Source organism: Melitaea cinxia, chromosome 22 (genome assembly GCF_905220565.1).
Source record: "Melitaea cinxia chromosome 22, ilMelCinx1.1, whole genome shotgun sequence".
NCBI classification, from domain to species: Eukaryota; Metazoa; Arthropoda; class Insecta; order Lepidoptera; family Nymphalidae; genus Melitaea; species Melitaea cinxia.
In genome coordinates this window covers 2,024,492-2,051,074 of record NC_059415.1, presented here as the reverse complement: position 1 = coordinate 2,051,074, position 26,583 = coordinate 2,024,492, and the positions used below count along the sequence as shown (strand labels likewise).

The following is a 26,583-nucleotide window of genomic DNA, read 5'->3' as shown; positions in this document are numbered from 1 at the left end:
CAAATAGCACATTGTAGTCGTATCGCTAAAACGAAACCCAATAGTTCGAGACCGAAATCGGTTGTAGTTCAGTTCGCTAGCAGGAAAATTCGCGATGAGTTTCTAGCTGCGTCGATAAACTTCAACCGAGGAAAGTCAAAAGAAGAAAAGCTCAACAGCTCACACCTTGGCTTCAATGGCGAAAAAACTGCGATATACATCGTTGACCATCTGTCCCCCATGAATAAGACGCTACACGCTGCCGCCAGGTCGACTGCCAAAGAGAAGGGCTACAAACACGTATGGGTCAGAAATGGTCGTATTTTTATGAGAAAGACGGATGGCTCCGATTATATTCTTGTACGCGATTTAGACTCATTGAATAACCTTAAATAGTTAACGATACCATTGTTGTTATTTTGCATGAATCTGGCTATGTAATTTTAAAATTCAACTGTTTATCTGTATATTACCAAAATGTTCGAGGCTTGCGTACTAAAACTAATATGTTCATACAAAGATTACTTTTGTCCAACTATGATATTATTGTATTAACGGAAACTTGGCTTAATAGTAGCATATTGAATTGTGAGCTGTTTGGTGGGGGATACGTCGTTTACAGAAGAGATCGGGAAACAGCTGGCTTTAGTAGTAGCAGGGAGGGGGGAGGAGTATTGATCGCTGTAAATAATCGTATCGGTTCTAGAAGGTTGCAGGAATGGGAAAGTGATTGTGAGGATTTATGGGTACTAGTCAATGGTTCTGTTCCTTTGGCACTGTGTGCGGCGTATCTTCCACCACCGGCAAACTTATCGATAGTAAAATGCTTTGTGGACAATTTCAATCGAATTTCTGACTTTTATAACTCGCAAATATGTATTTTTGGGGATTTCAACTTGTCAACTTTGAATTGGGCTTCTGTGGGCAATTTGTCGTACCATTTATCACCGCTTTTTCAATGTTTTGTAGATTTTGTTAACTTAAACGGCTTGAAACAATGTAATAACATCACCAATTATATGGGTAGAACTCTTGATTTGGTTTTAACAAGAATGTTATCTTGTAACGTGAGTGAGGCTATTGACGTGTTGTGTCCTATCGATCCACTACACCCTCCTCTTATTGTAGATCTCTCGTCAATTGACTGTCCCAAATTACAGTACAACGATACCAGCAGACCTAACTTTCATAAGGCTAATTATGACTTAATCAACAGTTTTTTGGCTGAAGTTGATTGGGAATCTTTGTTTGATGGGTGTAAGGATGTTAATGGGTTGCTTGTGAAATTCTTAGAAGTTATAAACAAGGCAGTACATGACTTCGTCCCATCAAGCAAACCTAAGACGAATAAGTATCCGCAGTGGTTCAGTAAAGATCTAATTAACCGTCTTAGGGAGAAAAATAAGATCAGGCAAAGATATAAAAAATATAAAAATCCTCTGGATTTAATATCTTTTAAATTGTTAACTCAACGTTGCCATAAACTGGCTTCAGCCAACTATAAGTCGTATTTGCAGAACATAGAGGATGGAATTTCAAAGAATCCAAAATTATTTTGGTCCTACGTCAAAGCAAAGCGTGGTGGTACTGGAGCTATCCCTGCTGTCATGATTGATGGTGATCGTCGAGTGCATTCTGGTAGTGACATTTGTAATGCCTTCGCGACCAGCTTCTCCTCGGTTGCCTCTTGCTCCTGTCCTCCTCTTCGTAATTTTGATAATAAAGATGCTGATGAGTGCTGGACAGGGAAATTAGCCTTCTCTAGTGATTGCTTATCGACACTAAGTATATCTCGCAGGCAGATCTATAGAAAATTACTTACTCTTAATGTATCTAAAGGTGCTGGACATGATCGAATCCCACCATTATTCATCTCTCGTTGCGCTTCAAATTTAGTGGAACCCCTTTTTGTCATCTTTAATTGCTCCCTTACTTCAGGAATATTTCCTTCTATCTGGAAAGTAGCGCAGGTCGTCCCTATATTTAAATCTGGAGATGCTGAACTTTTCAGTAACTACAGGCCTATCTCCATCTTGTCCACCCTAGGAAAAGTTTTTGAGTCTTTGGTCTGTCCTGTACTTCAGAGTTATTTTAGTAAATATTTAAATGAAAACCAGCATGGTTTTGTCAAAGGAAGATCGGTAAACACAAACCTGGTTTTGTACGTGGAAGAAATTACAAAACACATTGATAGCAATAAACAAGTCGACGCTCTGTACACTGACTTTAGCAAAGCCTTTGATAAAGTTCCACACCAACTTATGTTAAAAAAGTTGTCGGCGTACGGTGTTGTTGGTTCTGTCTTGTCTTGGCTAGAATCATAATAATAATAATAATAATAATAAATAACTTTATTGCACACAGTAACATATAACAATTACATAAGTATAAAGCTTAAAGGGAAAAAAAAATTAATACGTCGCATGCAACGGGCGGTCTTATCACTAGGTAGTGATCTCTTCCAGACAACCCACCAGAAAGGAGCTTGCTGAATTTAAGGGCTTGTGCAGCTTAAGAATATAATATAATATATAATTAAATAATATATACAATCCATATATTATACATATATCCACACATGCGCAATACTCACGGCATTAAAAGGTATAAATAGATAAAAAATAATTAAATGTATAATATAATAAATAAATAAATAATAATAATAGTAAATAAATAATACTTAATTGGGTACAACTATAAGTCGTTTTGGGAAAATAATGGCGAATGTATGCGTGTAAGAAATCAAGTCAAAGTTTTGTAAAAGTTCTTAACTCGATTTTTGAAGACAGATATAGTAGGGGATTGACGGATTTTAGAAGGAAGGGCATTCCACAGTTTTACCGCCTTTACTGAGAAAGAACTGGAATATGTGCTCGTGTTATATTTAGGTAAACTTAACTTGTTATCATTTAGAGAGCGAAGATTTAGGTGAAATGTCGGGTTACCCAGGAAAGAAAAGCGCTCTTTAAGGTATAGCGGGGAAGACGTACGAAAAAGAATAGAATAAAGGAGAGTTACGACATGGAGGTTACGACGGTGCTTTATTGGGAGCCATCCGAGTTTTGAGCGGTACTGCGAGACATGATCGAATTTTTTGAGTCCATATATAAATCTAATGCAGAGATTTTGCAGGCGGTCAAGTTTATTGGTCAATTCTTCCGATAAATCAGGATAACATGCATCTGCGTAGTCTAATATTGGAAGCATCAAACTATTCACAAGAGATATCTTTGTCTTGATAGGCAAGAAATTCTTCCACCTCTTGAGCGAGTGAAAGGTAGCAAAAATCCTTTTGCTTACCTCAGCGACGTGAGGACGCCACGAGAGAGAACTATCCACAATGACACCTAGATCCTTAACGACGTTGGAATAGCCTAAAATGGTCCCGTTGAATGTAACGTTCGGTATGTTACTAAAAGTAATTTTAGACAACTGCTTAGATGTCCCAATGATTGAGAGCTGTGACTTGCTGGCATTGACTGACAGACCAAAAGACTGACTCCAGTTTATAATAGTGTTCAGGTTAGCGTTCAATGTCTCTACGGCTTTTGCAATGTTCTCAACTGGCGTTGTCAAATAAATCTGCAGGTCATCAGCATAAAGGTGAAAGGAAACAGTAAGGAGTTCGGTGACAGTATTTATGAAGATAGAGAACAAAAGTGGGGAGAGCACACTACCTTGGGGAACACCAGCACTGAGACGGCAATATGAGGAATAACGATCTCCGACAGCGATACGCTGTTGACGTCCAAACAGATAGGAATGAAACCACTCTACAACATTGCTGGATATATTTATAGATTCTAGCACAGCTAAAAGGATGTCGTGATCAACGGTATTAAATGCGTTGCTAAAGTCTAGTAATGCCAATATGGTGACTTGTTTATTGTCTATTCCAAATCGAATGTCGTCAAATACTTTTGCAAGTGCCGTCACAGTGCTGTGGCCCAGTCGGAAGCCAGACTGGAAAGGACTCAGAATATTGTGCTTAGTTAAGAACAAGGTAAGCTGGAAATGTATGATACGTTCGAGAATTTTAGATAGGAAAGGAAGAATAGATATAGGCCGATAGTGTGAGGGTAATGAAGGCTTAGAAAGTTTAGGGATAGGTATAACATTAGCAAAACGCCAAATATTAGGAAAGGTCTTGGAAGTAAGGGAGAAGTTGAAAATATGACAGATGATAGGCATAATCTCATTCAGCACCAAAGTGATCATTTTGCGACTGATACCGTCACAGCCAATAGCATCAGATGTGATAGATGATGCGTGTTTTTTAATATCATCCGCAGTTATTTCATCGAACTCGAAGAGAGGACCCTCGAGGAGAGGGAGGAAGGAGCATACCTTTCTGGGCGTATTTTTTACGTAGTAGTCAACGGCTTTACCTCTACACCACGTGACATAAACTCTGGAGTGCCACAGGGATCTCATCTCGGTCCAATTCTTTTTAACATCTTTGTGAATGACCTTCCCCACTTCATAAAGCATTCTGTCCCTTCCTTATATGCTGATGACTTTAAGTTATGGAAGGTTATTGACACAGAAGAAGATGTCTCCCTTGTACAAAGTGACCTCAATGCTCTTGTGCGCTGGTGCGGAAGAAATGGTATGGAGCTCAATATCAAGAAATGCAATCACATAAAATTCACGAGAAAATTGTTTCCCATCTCATCGGTCTACTTTATTAACGGTGTGAGTCTAGAAGAAGTTGACGTAGTAAAAGATTTGGGAGTATTTTTGGATGGCAGAATGACTTTTGTTCCGCATATTGAAGGCATGGTTGGAAGAGCTTCCAAGCTGTTAGGTTTTGTTATCAGAAACGTCAGGGCATTTAAGCGCTCATCAACCAAAATAGCTCTCTATAATAGTATTGTGAGATCAGTTCTTGAATATGGTAGCGTGGTATGGCGTCCACATTATGCTTGTCACATATTACGTATAGAACGTATTCAAAAGCGGCTGGTTCGGCATTTAGTTTTCAATCATTACAGAGACAAGAAGTCACTCTCGTATAATGATATTTTAGAGTCACTGAAAATGCAAAGTTTAAACAGCCGACGTGACTTACTTGATCTCTGTTTTTTCTATAAAATTATGAGAAATTATCTAAGTTGCCCAGCTCTTTTGGAAAAATTTATGTTTAGAGTCCCTCTTCGGCTACCTCGCAAGCCGGTTGAGCCACTCTTTCGTCCACTTCGTAGAACAGTTTTGGGTGCAAACTCGCCAATCTCACGAATTTGTACGCTCTATAATAGGTGTGGGGGATCGATTGACGTACACTGCATGTCTCTAACTAGATTTAAAACAGAAATTGCCAATAGGCTGACTTAGTGGTTATTGTAATTATTATTATTATTATTATTATTATTTTTATTGATTATTAGTCTTGGTGTTTAGCACATAATTTAGTTTCTAAGAAATTTTCTATTGTATACATAATATAAAAAGCACGTGGAGTATACCTGTAACTGGTTGTGCAATTAGCACAAATAAATTAAATATTATACTGTAGATGTAAGTAACATTGTAACAATCGTTGGTGTACCAAATAAATAAATAAATAAATAAAACACAGTGCACTGTTAAACTGTTCATTGGTTTTTTTTTTTTGCACTAGTTATCACATAAATCGTATTTTTTTCTGTAAATAAATAAATAAAAAATTTGTTATCTATACAATACTAATATCATAAAAAGGAACGATTTAATTGTTGGTTTATTATGATTCAATTCTAAAGCACTGGATTGATTTTATAAATTCTTTTACCAGGAAATGCCACGTTTTCACTGAGTGATACAGTCTCTATTTTGATGAGAGAAAACGGAACAACCAAAATTGCGCGGCAAAATTGTGTAAGCCAAACTAGTATAAGACAAAATTGTGTAAGCAGCGAACCAAACACTAGTCCTTTTTTAAGATAGATGGAGTTATGTATCGCTTATTAGTTTCAAATTTGTATCGTATTCTTTTTGTCATCAATGTTGACTTATATTGTTTTATCTCTTTACAAATACATGTATGTTACTTACTTAAACGGGCACGGGTGTGTGTTACAGCGTACCACAGCTGAAGCGGGTTTACTGGAACCGTCGCAGAGCTCCTCTGGCGCATCGAGGCCTGTCAACCGATCTCGACACACAGCCAGTGACATCTTGTAACCTGTTGCAACAAACAATGAAAATAAATTTCATTATATTTATTACAATTGAAGAAATAATTGTATAAAAAATAGAGGTAGGCCACAGTAGGAAATATAGCGTTGCCCACTTGGTAGTAAGCGATTACTGTAGCTTGCAACAAAAGCATCGCAAGAACGGTGTCAAACTTCGATCTTTCCCAGGCGCATGTCTACCTAACCCACCACATGGATCCAAGACTACTTAGGAACTGTGTCATTTAGCTATGATCTGTAAAATTGCCTTGGCCTTATCGCTAATACAGCGATCTTTTCCAGGCAACCTTTGAGCAGCGGACTAAATAAGGAGCGTGGAATGGGGCGCAAAAATGCTATGTAACCTACACATGAACATATTATACTCATATACGTACATATACACCACATACATACACATACATATAGAGAATGAGCGCAGAATGCTAATATTTTTTTAAAATTATGCATAAAAATATATAAATTTAAAAAATAAAAAAAAATTACACCACTACAATGTATTTGATACACACACGCATATTTTAATTTTTTTTGTTGATTTTCAAAGTCTGTAGTCAAATTGAAAAAGTTATAAAAGGTTGTTCATTTTCTTTATTTTTTGGTTTTCTTAAATTTCAATTTTTAACTATGGTTAAATTTCAACCTCTGAGCGAACACTAGTTTATATAAATATTTAGATAGATAAAGATTTGCCGAAAAGAAAACGCAGAAAATGATACAATGTTAAGCAATTAGTCTATCTATACAAATAATGGAGAGCAGATTTTTTTGTTTGTTTATACAGCAAAAAGTACTAAACCGATCGGAATAATACTTATACCATAAGATGCAACGTGTTTCGGAGGAGGTTTTAGTATAAGATATTATGTCAGAGATTACGTCTCGTGTAAAAAATATGGATGAACAGATGTCGCTAGTAATATATAAATTAAACATTTTTTGAATATCATATCAAAAATTGACCACTCCAGCGGGGTTCGAACCCGCGTCTCCGACTGACTGTGTCGGCGCTCTAGCCATTTAAGCTATGGAACGATGTACCCGCTAGATCGAAATTTTTGATATGATGATTTTTATATTCGGTTTAAGCGAACCGTGGCGCCGTCTATAGTGAGCTCTTTACAGAAACCCGTAACTATTCAAAGTTTCATATTACAATGAAAATCTTTGACAGGAGACGACACCGTGCTATTTTTTACTATCTACGATTTTATTTTTGTGCTAGGGATTCTAAACATTTTTTGAATATCGGAGACGTGGGTTCGAATCCCGCTGGAGCGGTCAATTTTTAATATGATATTCAAAAAATGTTTAGAATCCCTAATGTGTGGGTAACACAAAAATAAAATCATAGATATAGTATATATAATATATAAAGTAATTAAATTTAATGTATTTCTAAAGAAAATATTCGTTAAGTTGTTTCGAAAATGTTAATGGATATTTTGTAAGACAAAAGGAAAACCGTTGCTCTGAACCGCCAATTTAATATGCAAAGTTTCAACATTAAGAAATGAAATACACAACTTGAAATGTGCCTCTCTTTCGAAAGTGTATAATTTATAGTTTTGTACTGAAATAAGTACGAAATACTATAGTTACCATTAGTTCTGATAATAAATTAAATAAAAATTAAAATTTAAATAATGATATACTTACAATTTATAAAATTTCACTAGTCATAGATGTGGTTTACGATGACTGATCACCTATTTAATTTTTAAACGGTTTTATTTAGCTCACCCCGTTTGTTTAATTTTTTATTTATTATTTATTCTTGGGTCAAATTTAGTAATTCAAATTTCACCCTCTTCCTGTCAACCGATTAATCTGAAATTTTGTATACACTTTGGATTTTGGTGACAATACAATTATGTTTATTCATTATCATTATAAATTCAAGATGGCCGCCGCTACAAAATGGCGGATAATTTATGTTTTATTAATCCCATCAATATGGGTATCAAATGAAAGGGCTCAACAAGCAGAATACAATATACTATAAAAAATTGAAATCCAAGATGGCGGCTGCTACAAAATGGCGGATAACGTAGGTTTTATCAATCCCATCAAAATGGGTATCAAATGAAAGGGCTCAACAAGCAGAATACAATATACTATAAAAAATTGAAATACAAGATGGCGGCCGCTACAAAATGGCGGATAACGTAGGTTTTATCGATCCCATCAATATGGGTATCAAATGAAAGTGCTCAACCAGTATAATCAATGTACTATATAAAATTAAAATCCAAGATGGCGGCCTCTACAAAATGGCGGATAACTTAAGTTTTATCAATCCCATCAACATGGGTATCAAATGAAAGGTCTCAACAAGTAGAATACAATTTACTATGCAAAATTGAAATCTAAGCTGGCCGCCGCTACCAAATGTCTGATAACAATTTTTTATCAATCCCACCAATATGGGTATCAAATAAAAGGGCTTGACAAGAAGAATACAGTGCACTATACAACCTCAATATTTAAGATGGGCCTTGCAATAATGAAGCACTAAATGAATTAAACAGAATGCGAAATAAAAACTAAAAACTAGAAAATAAAAATAGGTAAAAAAACTTTTTAAGTTAAACGGTTTTATGTTAAACATACATTGCAATGTTTAAGATAAATGTACTAAAAACCAAAAAATAATAAAATAGATACAGTCGTGGGTATTATAAACATATGCATAGACTAGACTAAAATAAAACCGTGGGGCACGTCAATTGTCTACAAATTATCGACTTAATGTGCGATAGAAGAATCGTTTAATTCGTCGTTAAAATAGGCAGTTGGCCCGCAGACGGTGAGGAAATTACTTACTATTTTCTTGCTCATGGAAATTCCAATAGTTATACACTCCATGTAAATAAAAGAGATGTTTCAACTAGTTTATCGTTGGACATTCACACTGCTGGCTGGCGAGGAATCGTTTCACTGCTCGTAGTTTGTCTTTAATCGACAAAACATATGATAAAAATACTACTCGCTCACCACTATGAAACCCTAAAACTCGCTTATAATCGAGCTTGCTAGGTTGTTTTCACATTCTAGCCCTACTTATCACACGTCCATCTTTGTCGGTTGAACAACTGCCTAATTATAGTGTAACATTACAAAACAAACATTTTAATCAACGATTGTAGACAATTGACGTGCCCCACGGTTTTATTTTAGTCTAGTCTATGCATATGTTTATAATACCCACGACTGTATCTATTTTATTATTTTTTGGTTTTTAGTACATTTATCTTAAACATTGCAATGTATGTTTAACATAAAACCGTTTAACTTAAAAAGTTTTTTTACCTATTTTTATATCATTAAAATTAATAAATAATAATTCAATCCGAACAAAAATATCTCAGAATTAAATAATAAGAAAAAGTGAATTATTTAATGTAAATGTCACACTTTAGGATCATGACTACATTATTGGCGAAGTTCTGGTTGTGGGTCTGATACCCACTTAAGGCAGATATTTGTAATTGTACAGATACAGATAACATAAATCTGCCAGTCCTGCTCATAGACACCTAATAGCGATCATTACTCGTGGTAGGCAAATAATTATTATAATTTGGTTAATTGCATATGCAAACTTTTAGTGAAGCAACATGGTGGATTAAACTCGAATCTTTTCTTAACATCAAGGGCTTCTTTTAAAGACTTCCACCCATCGCGACCTAGCATTGCTTTCATCCAGTAGTATCCCATCAATCTTACTCCTGTATGGACCAAAACTCATTATGACTCTTACAGGTTAATTTTATTCAATACATTTTAAATCTTAGTTAAAGAAAACCTGCAAATATTTTCAACTGTAATATCTTAAATGAACACACAGAGGTTAATAAAAAAAATGCAAAAAACAACTTCAAACCCCACAAAACTATTTCCCGAGCTTCGTTTTGATAATGAAAAACAGGAAAATTGTAAAAAACCTGCAGTGTTTAAATAGCCATTAGGAAAAGCTACGGAAATAAAATTACTGAACAACTTACTTTGTTTAGCTGGATACAGCTTTTAATAGGTATTTTATTTTATTACATTTTGGTTTTTTTTAAGTTATAGAATAACAATAATCAATTTGAAAAATATATAAGTTTTAAATTAACTGAGGTAGGGCACAGCAGGAGATTTCCTGCTCAAAATATGTAGTAGCTCGACTGGGGTAGTACCTCGCCCTTACAGAAGACCACAGCCAAATAATACTGTTTTCAAGCGGTATTGTGTCCTGTTGGTAAGTAAGATGATCAAAGTTCCAGGGGGGAGGATTGTGGGGAGGGGGGGTCGAGTCAGCAACGCGCTTGCGATGCTCCTGGTGTTGCAGGCATCTATAAGCTATGGTAAGCGCTTACCATCAGGTGAAGCATAAGCTTGTTTGCCGACCTAGTTGTATAAAAAAAAACAAATAGAACATGTTGTCACATTGATCTCCAGCGGAGATAGATAATTAATTCACCACGCTATTTTATCGTGCATTAGCGGAGATGTTTTCCATATCGAGAGCTTAGATCGTTGGTATTCAATTGTTATACAAAGGACAGGATTATTTTACGGATACCAATCACCAGGCAGACAACTAGACATACCGAAACCATAAAAATCTAGAAGAACAATATTATTTACCTAGAAGATAATGCTAATAATACCTAATATACCTAATAGCTTAACAAATAAAAATGCTATTCTTACGCCTCTTCCAGAATACTCTAAATCCTAAATCATGGTAATGAGCGATTAACAATCCGGATACAAAACTTCTTTGAATATATAAATATGTAAGTAAAGATAAGCCCTACCTTAGTTGAATAAGAAATCGTTTGAATCTCTTCCACGTTTAGATTCGTTAATATTAATATTTAGACATTTACTTCTCGAAGTTTTAAGTCTTTACGGTTTGTTTGATAAATTCTAATCACATTCTACTTATCTGAGATGTTTTGAGGAGATGCAGCCATTTAACAAAAATAATTCGTTAAGTTTAGGCCTGTAAAGCCCCACTACTGGGCATAGACCTCTTTCTCCATGTAGGTGAAGAATCGGAACTGAATCCATTACGTTATTCTAATAAGATTTTTTTTAATTATGACTTGTTTCATATTTATAAAAATAATAATTAATTTTCCGCCATTCATTTCAGTTTCAATGACATTCAATGGTAGTCACCAATGGAATTTGTGATGATACACGAAAGTGATAGGTTATTATTAAAATTCAAAAATTTTATGACGAAAAGAACTAAAAACAAACATTACAATTACTTTTAAATAATTACGATACATAATCGGCCATATTCAATTTAGCTATTATTTGAGAGACTATATCGTGAAATATCCGGGCTATCAATTCCCTCAATCATGCGCGGTAAGATATTTTCTAGATAATAAATAATAAACAAACGCTTCACACCCAACGGAGGGCCTAGTAGGATTTTTTTTTGTGTCGGGGGTCCGGTAATACGCACAATACACATGCACAAACGCTCAGACCACGACAAACGATATGGCCAATACAGATATCTGTCGTGAGCGGGGATCGAACCCGCGACCGCCAGCGCAATAGTCAGTACTGTGACCGCTGCGCCAACGCGTCGTAGAGATGATTCTTAAATTATAAAAAATAGCAAGAAAAAGAATAAATGTCAAATCCCCTGTATATTAAGGTTATCGTGTGGATATGTAACAATGTTTTGTTACACATAAAATTTTGTAGTAAATACTTCAGCTAATAAATATTAAAAAAAAAAAAAAAAAAAAATTATTAAATAGCAATTAAAAAAAAACTCTTTCATTTTTATAAATAGAACGTTTACGTCATAACTTTTGTAATTATAGTAAGGAAATACAAAACAAATACTTCGTTGCATGATTACATAAGTTGCGTGTTTTGTTAAAAAACTGTTGTTTTAATTACAGTGAAAACACTTCCCCTTGACCGTTATGTTTTTACAACGAATAGTATTTAAAGAATTAACGCAAGCTTAGATTGTTGATAAGACAAGCGCGAAATAGATGATTGCGTTAGATCGTTATTTTTTTAAGTATTAAGCTTGTATATAAAACATTTGGAACATGATAAGGAAGGGAAATATCATGAAGAAAATCAACGTATTTGTGAAAAATTCTGAAAATTTTCTTCACCAATTCGTGGTTTCAATCTTCGCACGTTTGGCGTAGTCTGAGCGTTTGTGCTTGGATTGCGTGTGTCCGGAGCACAGATACTGAATTTACATCCTACTGATTCTTAAATATATAAAAAACTAGCTGACCCGGCGAACTTCGTATCGCCTAACACAAACTTTATTGTATGGTATTAAAGTTCAAATTGACTTTTAAGTATTATCACAAATCTTTTGTATGGGAGTATAGAAAAGTGTTGTTTTTAGACTTTTTCAGGAAATTTAATTTTTTTTTTAGAATTTTTCTCTCCGTAAGAACCATCCTCGTACTTCAAGGAATATTTTAAAAAAAGAATTAGCGAAATCGGTGAAACCGTTCTCGAGTTTTGCGCTTAGCAACACATTCAGCGACTCATTTTTATATTATAGATGTGCTCTATATTGAGAGAAGCTGACAGATATTTTTTTTTAAACAAATATTTGTTTCTGGTCTGGATGTTAGTGCTTATTGTTATTTCTGTATTAAGTGAGACTCATAAAGTGGGCGAAGCCATCACTATCCAAAACATATAATAAAGATAACGATTCCGGAAACTTGTAAGAAAACTGTCCAGAGCAAGAGTCTTAAACTTCTACAATATATTATATTATTTATTGCACTTAAAAAAAAGAAACAAGTAAAAATCATATTTACAAAGAAAGTTGGCAAGGGCGAACTGGTGAAAATTGATGTTACCGCGGGGCACAATAGTGCAAGAGTGATTAATAATAATGATTACAAATCTATGATATTATTCAAAATTAATAATATAAAATACATGTATACTTGACTACATACACACTTACATAAACATGTACATACATACATACATAAATAAATACATACATACATAGAGTATATTCATTAGGAGAGGTTCCTGAATTCGGAGAAAAGATATAAAGAATATAGTTAGAATAGCATGTATTATTAACTAATCAGTAGTTAAATTTAACAGTCTGATTAATTCAATTTTAATTTTGAGTTTACATCTACAATAAAATAAACTTTAGAAACACTTAAATGAAACGTTAGAAGAAGTACGTAAAGCGTTAGAGCTTGGTCTAAAAGACCGATGTAAAGTAAAGTACAAACGGCGGTGTACAGTGTACTAAAAATTCCATTTCCAAATGCATTTTACCTGTAAACGTTTGCGCCGTCCGTTTTAAATTTGTTGGTAAATTAGTTCTGAACGGAAAGACTGTCGCTTTATAATATTATTTTAATGTAATTGACGTTTTTTTTTTTTGTTTTTGCTAACAATTTTTTCCACTATCAATTAAATTTCGATTGGTTTGATCACACTTTTAGTTATCAAAATAAGATCTATATAACGTAATAATATAGTCTCGCTTCAGTCTATCGCAGTCGACTGCTGGACATAGGCCTCCACTAGTTCACGCCAAAAATGGCGTCTCATGTGTGTTGCTCATAGTCACCACACTGGGCAGGCAGGTTGGTGACTGCAGGGCTGGCTTTGTCGCACCGAAGACGCATAATATAGTCTTACTTTAACTGATTAGTTATTCGTTTTTTTAGTTCTAAGTTTTATTTCATCGGTGAAGTAACAGTAACAATTATTGCACGTCTTAGGCTTTGCTTTATTCTCACGAAATACAGGAAAAATACAGGAAAGGCTTACTGATAAGCCTCTATATTTTTATGAAAATGCATTAATGTGCTATAAAATTTACTTCTTAGTACAGAATAATCAAACTATAAATTAAATATCATTTCGAGTCTTTTTTTTAACCGACTTCAAAAAAAGGAGGAGGTTACTCAATTCGACCGTATATATGTTTTTTTTACGTATGTTCGAGGAAAACTCCGTCGTTTATGGACCGATTTCGATAATTCTTTTTTGTTACAAAGGAGATATCCCTAGTTTGGTACCATGATAAGGAAACCAGGATTTGATGATGGGATCCCAGAGACATCGAGGGAAACTCTCGAAAATCCGCATAACTTTTTACTGGGTGTACCGATTTTGATGATTTTTAATTTAATCGAAAGCCGATGTTTATCATGTGGTCATATTTAAATTTCATCGAGATCTGATTACAACTTTTTGAGTAATATTTGATAATTCGTATTTACTTGACATTTTTTTTGTCTACCTACGTTGTATTACTTGTCGATATAATTGAAGTCGGTTTTTCTTCGTTTGCCTGCAAACACAATTATTAATACTAAAAATACATCAATAAAAAAAAAATCGAACGTCAACGTTTTGGATGTGTAAAATAATGCGAGGACCATTTGACGAAATGTTTTTTATTATGTCAGGAATCTTATTAACTAAGAATCCTATTTTATGTGAATTCTTTTTCAACCATGCAGCTGTTTGTGCGTCTCGTTTCTTCATTTTTTTTATAATTCGTTAATTGCATACTTAAAAAGACATATAAAATAAACTCAACTAAATTTTATTACGATATTTACGTAAAAAAGACTACACGCAGTAAGAAGCAATACTATTTAATCACACTAAAAAAACTGACTCACTAATTTTACTTACATGAGTAGTCACGGTTAGGTATTTTTTAGTTATTTTCTGCCTAACGCGAGACACTCAACAATCATTACCTTCTGCGGTCACACGTGCACTAAATTTCTTCTAATTTTTAAACTAAGGAGGTAAAGTACGAAGCAGCAGCTACTGGGATGCTTGACCTTGACAAATGCACCGTGTAAATAATAACAGAATTTTTTGTCGCCCGCGTCAAAATTCTCAAAGCGCGAGCATTCTAGGGATAAGTGATAATCTTTACGACACTGCTTTTAGTTTAGTTTAAAATAAATCATAAGTTTCACAGTTAACTGATTAGGTTGAACAATGACAAATTTCTTTCCTTATTACCTTATTTAGACAAGACTTTCCTTATTGAATTAATGTTAAAACCAAATCTTTCCGAATTCAAACATTGTTATAACACGAGAAGGAATAATTAAATTGTAGCTCGAAGTTTTCGACTTTGCAAAATCAAAGGTTTTCTTTCTAAGGCAAGTTATTCGTATATGTAATAAAATTCTACAAACGATTTTACACTTCCCATTAAATAAATTTAAAGTTAAAAAGTTTAATAGCATAAGCTTATTACTCTCTACGAGGTTGTATAAAAGGCAAAGATGTGTGAGTTTAGATATGCTGTCTGCAAGAGATATTATTAGACTTGTAATTATTGAATAATCTATCAATCTTTTTTTATAAAATGTCCCGTCAATCAATTTCATTAGAGTGAGAGAAAAACAATATGATTAAAATGTAATTTCAAAGCCTGCATAAATAATAATAAATTATTATTATGATTATATTCTTTGATTAATATGAATATATTGTCATTATAAAAAAGACAAAAGTAATCTTTTTAAAATGTTCTAATTTTCTTGTACAAAAGCGAAAATGGAAACAATTTAATCATCTAACTATACTGAGCCGCAAAGAAAAAGGTCGGTTAGAAAATCTTCAATATCTTCAAAAGTACCTGACCTAGATTTATGAAATAGAGACTGAATTAAATAATATTTCATGCCACATAAAATAATATATAGAACTTTTTTATTTATTTTTGATAATTATCTAAAAAAACTGAAAATATAAAATAAAGGACGTTTTTAAATTTAGTACCAAAAATATAAATCAATTGTATCGCGTTTTTTTAATTTCGCAATATAAAGTTTAAATGGTTACTAGCTGACCCCACAAACGTTGTTTTGCCATATATGTTAATAACCCTTTTAACCCCCCCCCCCCTTATACCTTAGGGAGCAGAAAAATAGATGTTGGCCGATTCTCAGACCTACCCGATATGCACACTAAATTTCATAAAAATCGGTCTAGCCGTTTCAGCGGAGTATTTAACTGACATTGTGACACGAGAATTTTATATATAAGATATAGCGTATCTGCGTTATAAATTTTAATATCACGAAGTCATCATGTCCTTAACCCCTGAAGAATGTAATGAATTTCCAGTTATTTTTATCTTGAAAATAATAACAAATATATCAATTTTATTCCAGTAACAAAACAACGGTTACATTTAAAAGTAATACTAAAACATAGATACTATTCCTTAATAACGTCATAACCACATCTCCGAAGTGCAAACCTCAAGGCATCCAGATTTACCAGCAATTCAAAGTTCAGTACAATTATTTGCAACAGCCATAAAATCGTCCAAAACACGCATACACAACCGCAGACCTCCTCCACAAATAACCCCACCGATTCTACCTTATATTATGACTTAGGTTCACCATCCATTGGTTACGACTTTGACTTACTATAAATATAATAATTCTATAACAAAATTTTAGAGAGACAAAAGATTTTTTTTCTATATCATCACCATCATTATTACTTCAGCCTATCGCAGTCCACTGCTGGACGTAGGCCTAAACAAGTTCGCGCCAAAAATGGCGTCAACTCGTGTTTTGCCCATAGTCACCACGCTGGGCAGGCGGGTTGGTGACCGCGGGGCTGGCTTTGGTGTTTATTTTCTAAATAATTTAAGAAAATTGCTATAAATTTAGAGGCTGATTAAATTATTATTTTTGCACATTATTTGCGTTTAATCGGACAAGAAACGCAAAACGTTTACTACAGTTATTTAGTTATATATCCGCCAACCCGCATTGGAGCAGCGTGGTGGATTAAGCTCTGGCCATTCTCCTACATGGGCAAAGAGGTCTATGCTCAGCAGCGGGATGTTACAAACTGAAGCGTATTTAATTATATTGATAATAATTATACTTCTATACCATAGGTATGTATCAAAATACTTAAAATATTCTAAGAATTAAGGAAAAAATTAAATAAATTCAAGCAATGAGTTATAATTTTTTTTAAGAGTTTAACTGAGGTAGGGCACAGCAGGAATTTCCTGCTCAAAATATGAATCACAGCAAAATTATACTGACGAGAATACAATCAAGTAAACACGCATTATTAGATATAACTCTGAAAAGTACTCGTCAAATCTCAATTAAATTTAAACGGGACCACATGACACGCAACACCTTTCAATTAAAATAAAATTTGCCGAAATCGGTTCACCAGTCCCTTTCGACTGATGTAACATATATTAAAAAAAAATACAATCGAATTGAATTTTACAAGCTGTTTTCAAGCAGTATTGTGTTCCTGTTGGTGAGTAAGGTGACCAGAGCTCCTGGGGGGGGGGGGGGGGTGGGGATTTGGTCGGCAACGCACTTGCGATGCTTCAGGTATTGCAGGCGTCTATAAGCTACGGTAATCTCTTGCCATTAGGTGAGCCGTACGCTTGTTTGCCGACCCAGTGATATAAAAAAAAACATTCTGGTGTAGTGATGCGTGTAATTACATAATATCATTGACGGTTTGCGGGTTCGATTCCGGCTCGGGATAGATTTTTATATATGTGCAAATATTTTTTTACGGTTTGGATGTCTGACTCTCCACCGTTCCTCGGAGAGCACGTTAATTCTCCAGTCCCAGTTGTTATCATAAATATCTAATAGTCGTCGTTACTCATAGTAGGGAACATATCCACCAACCCGTAGTGGAGCAGCGTGGTAGATTAACCTCCAATCCTTCTCATACATGGAAAAAGAGGTCTATGCATAGCAGTGGAATGTTACAGGCTGAATCGTGTAGAATACGACTGAGAACACTCAACGAAATATTTAAGATATGACACTAATCACTTATACGCCACTTATCGAGCAGCAAGGCTTGCCACACAATAATTAAACGATAACTGCTTCTTCACTTACAAATTATTATATTTGTAGGACAACAATCTCGCCAATACATGACAAAGATGGCTACTGACCAATCAGAAAATTAGTATTAACTATTGGGAAGATGGCGACCTCCATCTTTATGCTCTTCCAGTACTTCAAGATATAACAATCAGAATAAGAACGATACAATCTTATAAAATCTCACATTTAAATGATAACAGTATTTATTATTTAACTACCCTGCAAAACAGATAACAAAGATAGTGACTGACTAATCGTAAATTAATAGGTATTAACCATTCGGTAGATGGCGTCACCATCTTTGTACTGTTGTGTGTGTTGTGTGTACGGTATTAAGCGAATAAACAATAAGAGTAATCATCATCATCATCATCATCATTTCAGCCTATTGCAGTCCACTGCTGGACATCGCCCTCCACAAGTTCGCGCCAAAAATGGCGTTCACTCATGTGTTTTGCCCATAGTCACCACGCTGGGAAGGCGGGTTGGTGACCGCAGGGCTGGCTTTGTCGCACCTAAGATGCTGCTGCCCGTCGTCGGCCTGTGTATTTCAAAGCCAGCAGTTGGATGGTAAGAGTAATATCGACACAAAATCCAATATTTTAATAATTGTAAGAATTAAAAATTTAAATGGTAACAATCGTAATTGTAATGAGTTATGGTTTCCTGTGAGTTTCTAAAATTAATTACCTATCTCAAAGATATATAATTATGTTGTAACTATGGTGCTGATGTTTTAAACCATTTATTTTATAAAATTGTGTACCGTCTAATCCGCGTTCATGTTTGTTTCTATGTTTTTACAAGTAATTACAAAGCTTAAATAACTTAAAATTTATATAAAACAGAATCGCTAGCTATATTTTACTACTCGAAGCTATGTTTATACGGAAAACAAGACTATGGATCTTAGTGACCCAGTCTTTCTCAGGCGTTTCAATTGTTAATTAGGTGCCGGGACAATGATAAATGGATGTCGGACGCTGTAGGGTTGATTCTGCCCTAATCATTCTTGATGTCTCATATTTTTGCGTTAGATTAACGAGTTAATATATTTGTAATAGCTACAAGAAATGACGGATTTGTTATTTTTTGATGTTAGGAAAATGAAGCAATGTGAGACACAGCCGCCATATTGGGGATGATGACGTCGAATATGTTTATTAGATATATTTTTTTATTTAATAAGAAATTTTCTCAGAGAGATTGATAAAGTATTGCAGTGATTCAATATAGCTAAATAAAGGAGGCAATTTTTTTTCTATTTTGCTGGTTATATATCTAAAATTTTTGATGTAAAATCAATAATCTTATTATATTGCATATAGATAGATAAAAAATTAAATTTATTCTATTTATTGTTTGGTTAGTGTTTTTTAGGATTTTGGAAATCCAGACGTTTGCTGCAAGTTTGGAGAGACCTATGTTCAGCACTGGACTGGAATAAGCTTTTTAGTGTCATTAAAACCAAATTTTTATTTTTGTTATACACTTAAGGACTAACAACACAATGGATTATGTTTATAACAAAACCTTGACATTAACCGCAACGTGTCAATAAACTTAATTTCTTAAAAGGAAGGCTATCTTAATCGATAAGAACCAAATTCAAAAGATTCCTTTCATCAAACTTATTTGTGAAAATATAAACCAAGTAATCACCTAATTGGTTCCAAGGCTTATGGCCAACGTTTGATCAAACATTTCAATCAACGACCTATCGGCAATCATACAAATTACACAAAACGACAGTCGCTGCTAATTCTGATCTCTGACTTCATCTTTCACGGCTTTTCTTAATTAGAATCAGCTCGCGGAATTTATTAGAAAATGTGTTTACAGACTTGCGACTATTTTGTTGCAACTATTAATATCACTATTCTTATTTCAGTCAAGTATCTTGTAGATAATTAATTACAGGTCGTTACTATCTTTGATGGTTAGTTTGAACGCCATAGTTCTAAAACCTAAAAAAAATTGGCAAGCTCTTTTCCTTTTTTATACCTCTGATCTCGTCTTATATCTTTACATTTCTGTTTTCGCTCACAAACGATTATAATCCTTTCTTCTTGGCGATTAAGGCATCGTAAATATCAGATACTGGTGGCAATTTAAGATAATGTTTTTTTTCCTGTATTCGTCTAATAAAAAAGCTAAATTCCTACTTACACATCATTCTCACAATCAATGCCAACAAACCGACTATAGACATCAAAATATCAAAAAGTACCACAAAAAAAAGGAACGAAGTATATACACATATCACAGATAAATAATACCACTCGCAAATAGTGCTGTGTTCTTGTAATGCAAAAGGTGGCCCAAGCTCCCGGGAAGGGTCGGGGATAGGGTCGGTAACACGCTTGTGATGATTCTAGTGTTGCAAGCGTCTATAAGCTTACCATCAGATGGTCCGTACACTTGTATACGACTGGTATAAAAAAGGCTAAATTCTTTTTATATAACTACTTTTATGCTGTGTGGTTGCGGCAGTAAATAATATAGCCACCCCCTCTCTTTCCGTTCGTATCGTTAGAGGCGACTAAAGGACAGCATAGTTACACTTACTTAACTTAAAAAGTCGACCGATGGCGGGATAACCATCCAACTGCTAGCTTTGAAATACACAGGGAGAAGACGGGCAGTAGCGTCTTCGGTGCGACAAGGTCACCAACCTGCCTGCCCAGCGTGGTGACTATGGGCAACACATATGAGTTCATGCCATTTTTGGCGCGAACTTGTGGTCTATGTTCAGCGGTGAACTGCGATAGGCTGAAGTGATGAACTACTCGTAATTGTAGTTGAGTTAACAGAGCACTATCGATATTGAAATTAAGGAAACCAATACTTTCAAGTCGATACTAAAAAATATTTTATAAAAAATAATTGTCGCGTCCCAAGTCGCTCGTCTGCGTCACGTCTAGGAACTGTTGCTGGGAGACAAAGGCGTCTGATTTATCAGCGGCCGACTAATGGCGGATCCGGTATAAATTACGAGCTGGCACAATTAACAGTTATATTATGTATTATAGTTTGATAGCGATGGATTGGAGTGAATTATTCCTGAGCTTGATATTGATGGTTCCACTTTGCTATTTTGAATATTGCTGGCTTATGTACTTCGTTACTAGCCCGTTGGCGCAGTTTGTAGTGACCCTGCTTTCTGCTCCGAGGGTTGTGGGTTCGATTCCCACCCCGAATCTGGGTGTTATATAAATATTTATATATGTATTATTTATAAGTATCTTTATCGAAAAAAAAATATGTAGCTATATAGGTACCAGTCGGCTGTTACCTATAACACAAGCATTAAGTTGCTTACTTTAGGAACAAACGACCGTGTGTGTATTGTGTAGATGTTTATTTATTTATTTATTATTATTATTTATTTTAGGTTTTTATGTTTTATAATTAAAGATACTTTACTGATAAATGTATAAATATAATCAGATAAGTTATGTTATTGCATTTAAACAAGAAAGACAGGTAAAGTTTACATGAGAATTATTGATATTTTGAGCCTTTGTAAATAATGTTTTATTTATAACACATATTAAACTTAATATAATTACAGAGGTTGAAAAGAAATTTAATTATTCAAACAGAATAAAATAAAAACAAGTAATACAAACATTTTTAACCGAGATCATTATTTGAGGTCGTACATAATGCTCCCGATGTACTTCGAGCCTATCTCGACGTTTCAAGATATTTGTTTCCACTGTACACTTTCTACAACAAATATTCTTTATTTATTTATTTAATACTTTATTGTGCACCACAAACAAATACAAGAGGTAAAGTTTCTAACTTTGTTTGTTTTTAGGGGATAATCTACGCAAATACTGATCCGATCACAATTTTTTCTTCACTAACAAAAAGCTACACTATTCAGGAGTGACATAGGCTATATTTTAATGTGATTGAACAAAAAATTTAGTGAAAAATCTTATATATGAAATTCTCGTGTCACAAAAATAGATCAGGTAGTTAGTATCGTTCAAATTATACATTACTAGCTTTTACCTACAGCTTTGAGCTCGCATTTTTTAATAAAAAGCGTTCTGCGTTACTTCTAATATCTCCAAAAATATGTGTACAAAGTTTCATACTGCGTACTTGGCTACGGTACTAAAGAATATAGCCACCCCCTCTCTTCCCGTGGGTGTCGTAAGAGGCGACTAAGGGATAAAACAGTTCCACTACCACCTTGGAACTTAAAAAGCCGACCGGTGGCGGGTAACCATCCAACTGCTGGCTTTGAAATACACAGGCCGATGACGAGCAGCAGCTTCTTGGTGCGACAAAGCCAGCCCTGCGGTCACCAACCCGCCTGCCCAGCGTGGTGACTATGTGCAAAACACAGGAGTTCACGTTATTTTTGGCGTAAACTTGTGGAGGCCTATGTCCAGCAGTGGACTGTATAGGCTGTAATGATGAAAGTTTCATGTTGATCGTTTAAGTAGATTTTGCGTGAAAGCGTAACAAACAAACATACATTGACATTTATAATATTACTAGCGATCCGCCCCGACTGCACGTGTGCAATGCTAATATAAAAAATATAAAATTAAAAATAAATATTTGCAATGTAAACGCAAAAAAGTGTGTTTATTTACGACATAACATTAGAAACCTCTAAAATTGTTAGTGTTTCTCTACTACATTATGCATGTTTTACACATATAAACCTTCCCCTGGAAGCACTTTATTTAATAAAGAAAAACCGCATCAAAATCCGTTGCGTAGTTTTAAAGATCTAAGCATACAGACAGCGGCAAGCGACTTTGTTTAATACTATGTAATTAGCAATTAGGGATTTGTAAGGTTCTAATAATAACTATTATTATTGTTATCTATATATATAAAAATGAATATTTATCTGTATGTCCTATATAGAATCGTAAACTATGCATTTGATCATGTCATGATCTTCAGCAAAGTATTGTGCATGAGCCTACAAAGGTGTTTGAGTTGGTATGACCAAAAAACAAGCGTAGCCACGCGCTAACGGACAGCTATTTATTTAATATTATCGGCTTTTCCTATCACCAAAACAGCACAGCTATTTTTGACAATGTTACGTAGATGAATAATAACGAACGTCACGTCAATTGACGTTAACTATATTCGCGAAGTAAAACGGAAACGGTGTTACTTGTCGCCAATTAAATGTAAAATATCGTTTTAATTAACAAATTCAGCCACTCACTTGTCCTGTTAATTGGCGTTTTTATTGCTATCTTGATTGAAGCAAGTTATACAACTTTACAGTGATACAAAGTTGGGGAAGATATCATTAAGTGCTATTTTTGATGCTGGTAATTATTTTTTATAACTTTTATGTTTATTATATTTATATTTAAAAGTTAAGAAGTTTGTCAGTTGAAAGGAAAACGTTTTACGAAAAGTTTTAATTTGTATATAATTTTTAATGTTTTCTTCTCATATGCTTCAGTCTGTAATATCCTACTGCTGGGCGTAGGCCTCTTTCCCCATGTAGGGGAAGGATCAGAGCTTAATCCACCACGCTGTTCCAATACGGGTTTGCGAATATATTCCCTATTAGGAGTAACGATCGCTATCAGGTGTAACAACATAACAATTCGGACAAACGGCTTTACGTGCTCTCCGTGGCACAGTGGGGAGATCCACAAGGACTGCACAAGCGCCCAGACCACGGCAAATATCTGTATGGCCAATACAAATGTTTGTCATGTGTGGGGATCGACCCGTAGTTATTATTTAAAAAACATAATGGTCTAATAGTTTTGATAGATTTTAATCTATTTAATTCAAGGTATTCATGAATTAAAATAATTATGTATTAACACAGAATTAAGTAAGATTTCCTAAAATAATGACAGCAGGCGTTAGTGCAATGTTTCCTCATAAGATTAAACTACGTGTCTGCTCACGTAAGCAGCAAACTGCCTACATGAGTCTAATACAAAGAAAACTAGAACTCCTTGGAAAGGAATAATACAGTGAAGAAACACGAAGTTACTTGGATAAAACCCTATAACACTCGTCAATCTTATATTAGACTATACAGTGCCCGCGGTTTCAAATGTGTTAATTTGAGGAAAAAAATGTACTAAAACATCATGTAGACTTCATCGGAAAATCGACTATGCCAATTATTCACTTCAGACTATCACAGTCCATTGCTGGACATAAGCCTCTCCAAGTTCACGCCAAAAATGTCACGAACTCATGTGTTTTGCTTATAGTCACCAAAATGGGCAGGCGGGTTGGTGATCGCAGGCCTGGCTTAATCGCACCGAAAACGGTCGGCTTTTTAAGTTCCAAGGTGGTAGTGGAAGTGTGTCATTTAATTTTTCAACTCGTACCAGTAGTTCCTGAGATAAGCGCGTTCAAACAAACAAATAAACTTTTACACTTTATAATATTAGTATAGAAGATATAAGTGAAAAAGCGATTTAATCAAATATTGAAAAAAATATAATTATCTATATATATCTTTTTTCACGTTTGTAGTACCGTATAGAAGTAGTTAACCCATAGCCTGTTACAGTCCAAAGGGCAGTGCAAGCGCGATACCGTCCCTACCTCCAATCCTCCCAAAGAGCTCTCGCTACCTTATGTATCACAGGACACGACACAACTCAACTTAAGACCAGAAGGTATTATTTATCTGTGGTCTTTTGTTCGGTTGAGGTACTATCAGTAGCGGGCAACAAAATATTTGCTACTGTGCTTTACCTCAATCACATTCTAACCAATTTAGAATACTGCAGCAAGCAACAAGTTTACTAGGTTACAAAATGGTTGTATGGACGCAATGTCATTTTCTGTCAGATCATTCCAAAATAGCAAGATGTATCTGCTATACCCTAAGCCAATAAAAATTGTATAGTGCTTTGCCTACAGTGCTGTATTTAGTCTAGGAACATTTAGACATAAATTAACTATAATAAATTTAATTATAATAAACTATTCAAAATAAACAGTTATTAGTTCAAACGTTTCGTATTACTGTCATTTAGTCAATATCGCTGTAGTTACGGGATCAAGTCGAGATAATCTTAGTACAATAGCTAATCTAATAAGGTCGCTATTAGAAATTCAGTGAACCATTCAGATCTTGAAAGGCAACTTGGAAACCTTCTACCCCTGTAGAGATACGAATTTCTATATTGATAAGGTCGGGTGATTATCAAATTGAAGATTCAAGTATATCTTCCACTAACTTGGCTTAGAATTTATCTTCATAATTATTCACGAATATGTTATGTTATTTAATAAGCCATTTTAAAGGTTGAATAATAAATAACATTTAATTTTTAAAATTCAAACTTTACACTTGAAGAAGACAGTTTTCGTGGTTTAGACAAGAAATTTACTTTTCACATTTAAATAAAAATACTACTATTTCGGATAATATATTTCGGGATAAGCATCCAATGTGTATTTCAAAGCAGCTTTAAAAGCGAAGACGGGCAGCAGCGTCTTCAGTGCGATAAAGCCAGCCCTGCCCAGCGTGATGAATATGGGCAACACACATGAGTTCCTGAAAACCTGAAGACTTATATTTCACTATTTAAATAAATCTTACCTCCACCACAAGTGGCTGAGCAGAGTGAGCCAGGAGTTGACAGCCAGTGGTACCTCGGTCGGGAGCACGATGAGCCATCTCCACCACAAACGCCACACTCATCAACTCTTCTAGTCGAACCAACTCGTAGATCACAGCCGACTCTCTGGTGGACAAAAATATGACTATTATTCCTAGCAGTAGTTTTTTCTCAAGTGGCGAAAGAACGCATCTGGTAAATTCTAACAATAGTTATAACTATTCTAATACGGGTAACATACTCGTGTGCAGTAATTCATAAAATTAATGTAATATTAATAAGTAAATAATAGTCTCAAATTCTGTGGCTAGAGAACGTCAGATAATAACCATTTGACAGTAATTTTATTTAGATAGACCGATGGCGGAATAGCCATCTAACTGCTGGCTTTGAAACACACAGGACGAAGACGGGCAGCAGCGTTTTAGGTGCGACAAAGCCAGCCCTGCAGTCACCAACCCGCCTGCCCAGCGTGGTGACTATGGGCAACACACATGAGTTCATGCATTTTTGGCGCGAACTTGTGGAGGCCTATGTCCAGCAGTGGACTGCAATAGGCTGTAATGATGATGATGATTATTATTATTATTTAGAAATTCATATAAAAATTATACCATAGTGAAAGTATAGATTATTTTACCGATAAACTTTCATTAAACCGTTAATCTATAATTACTTAGGCAGCGACAGTAGTAGACATTTTGATGAATGGAATACTATCTTAAGGGAAATAAAATTTATAATTACTAAATCATTAATAGTTTGTGAAAATCTAATAATGTAGATTCTTGCAGATTCATCACAGCAGAATATACTATGTAGCTTCACAATAATTAGAGCCTTTGTAAAATAACGATTCAAAATATTATATTAACGCCATTAAAATGTCTGCAAAATTTAATTGAGGTTGTATTCTCG

General features: G+C 34.6%; 1 protein-coding gene across 1 annotated transcript in view; it reads right to left on the bottom strand.

Moving 5' to 3' along the window:
* The window catches only part of LOC123664382 (protein madd-4), a 147,732-nt gene that overhangs the window by 54,679 nt on the left and 66,470 nt on the right, over positions 1-26,583 (bottom strand). The window contains exons 6-7 of the mRNA XM_045598927.1: positions 25,647-25,791; positions 6,013-6,142 (exon numbers count right to left, since the gene is read on the bottom strand). Of these exons, the coding sequence (XP_045454883.1) occupies positions 6,013-6,142; positions 25,647-25,791 (275 nt within the window). The remainder of the gene's footprint in view (positions 1-6,012; positions 6,143-25,646; positions 25,792-26,583) is intronic.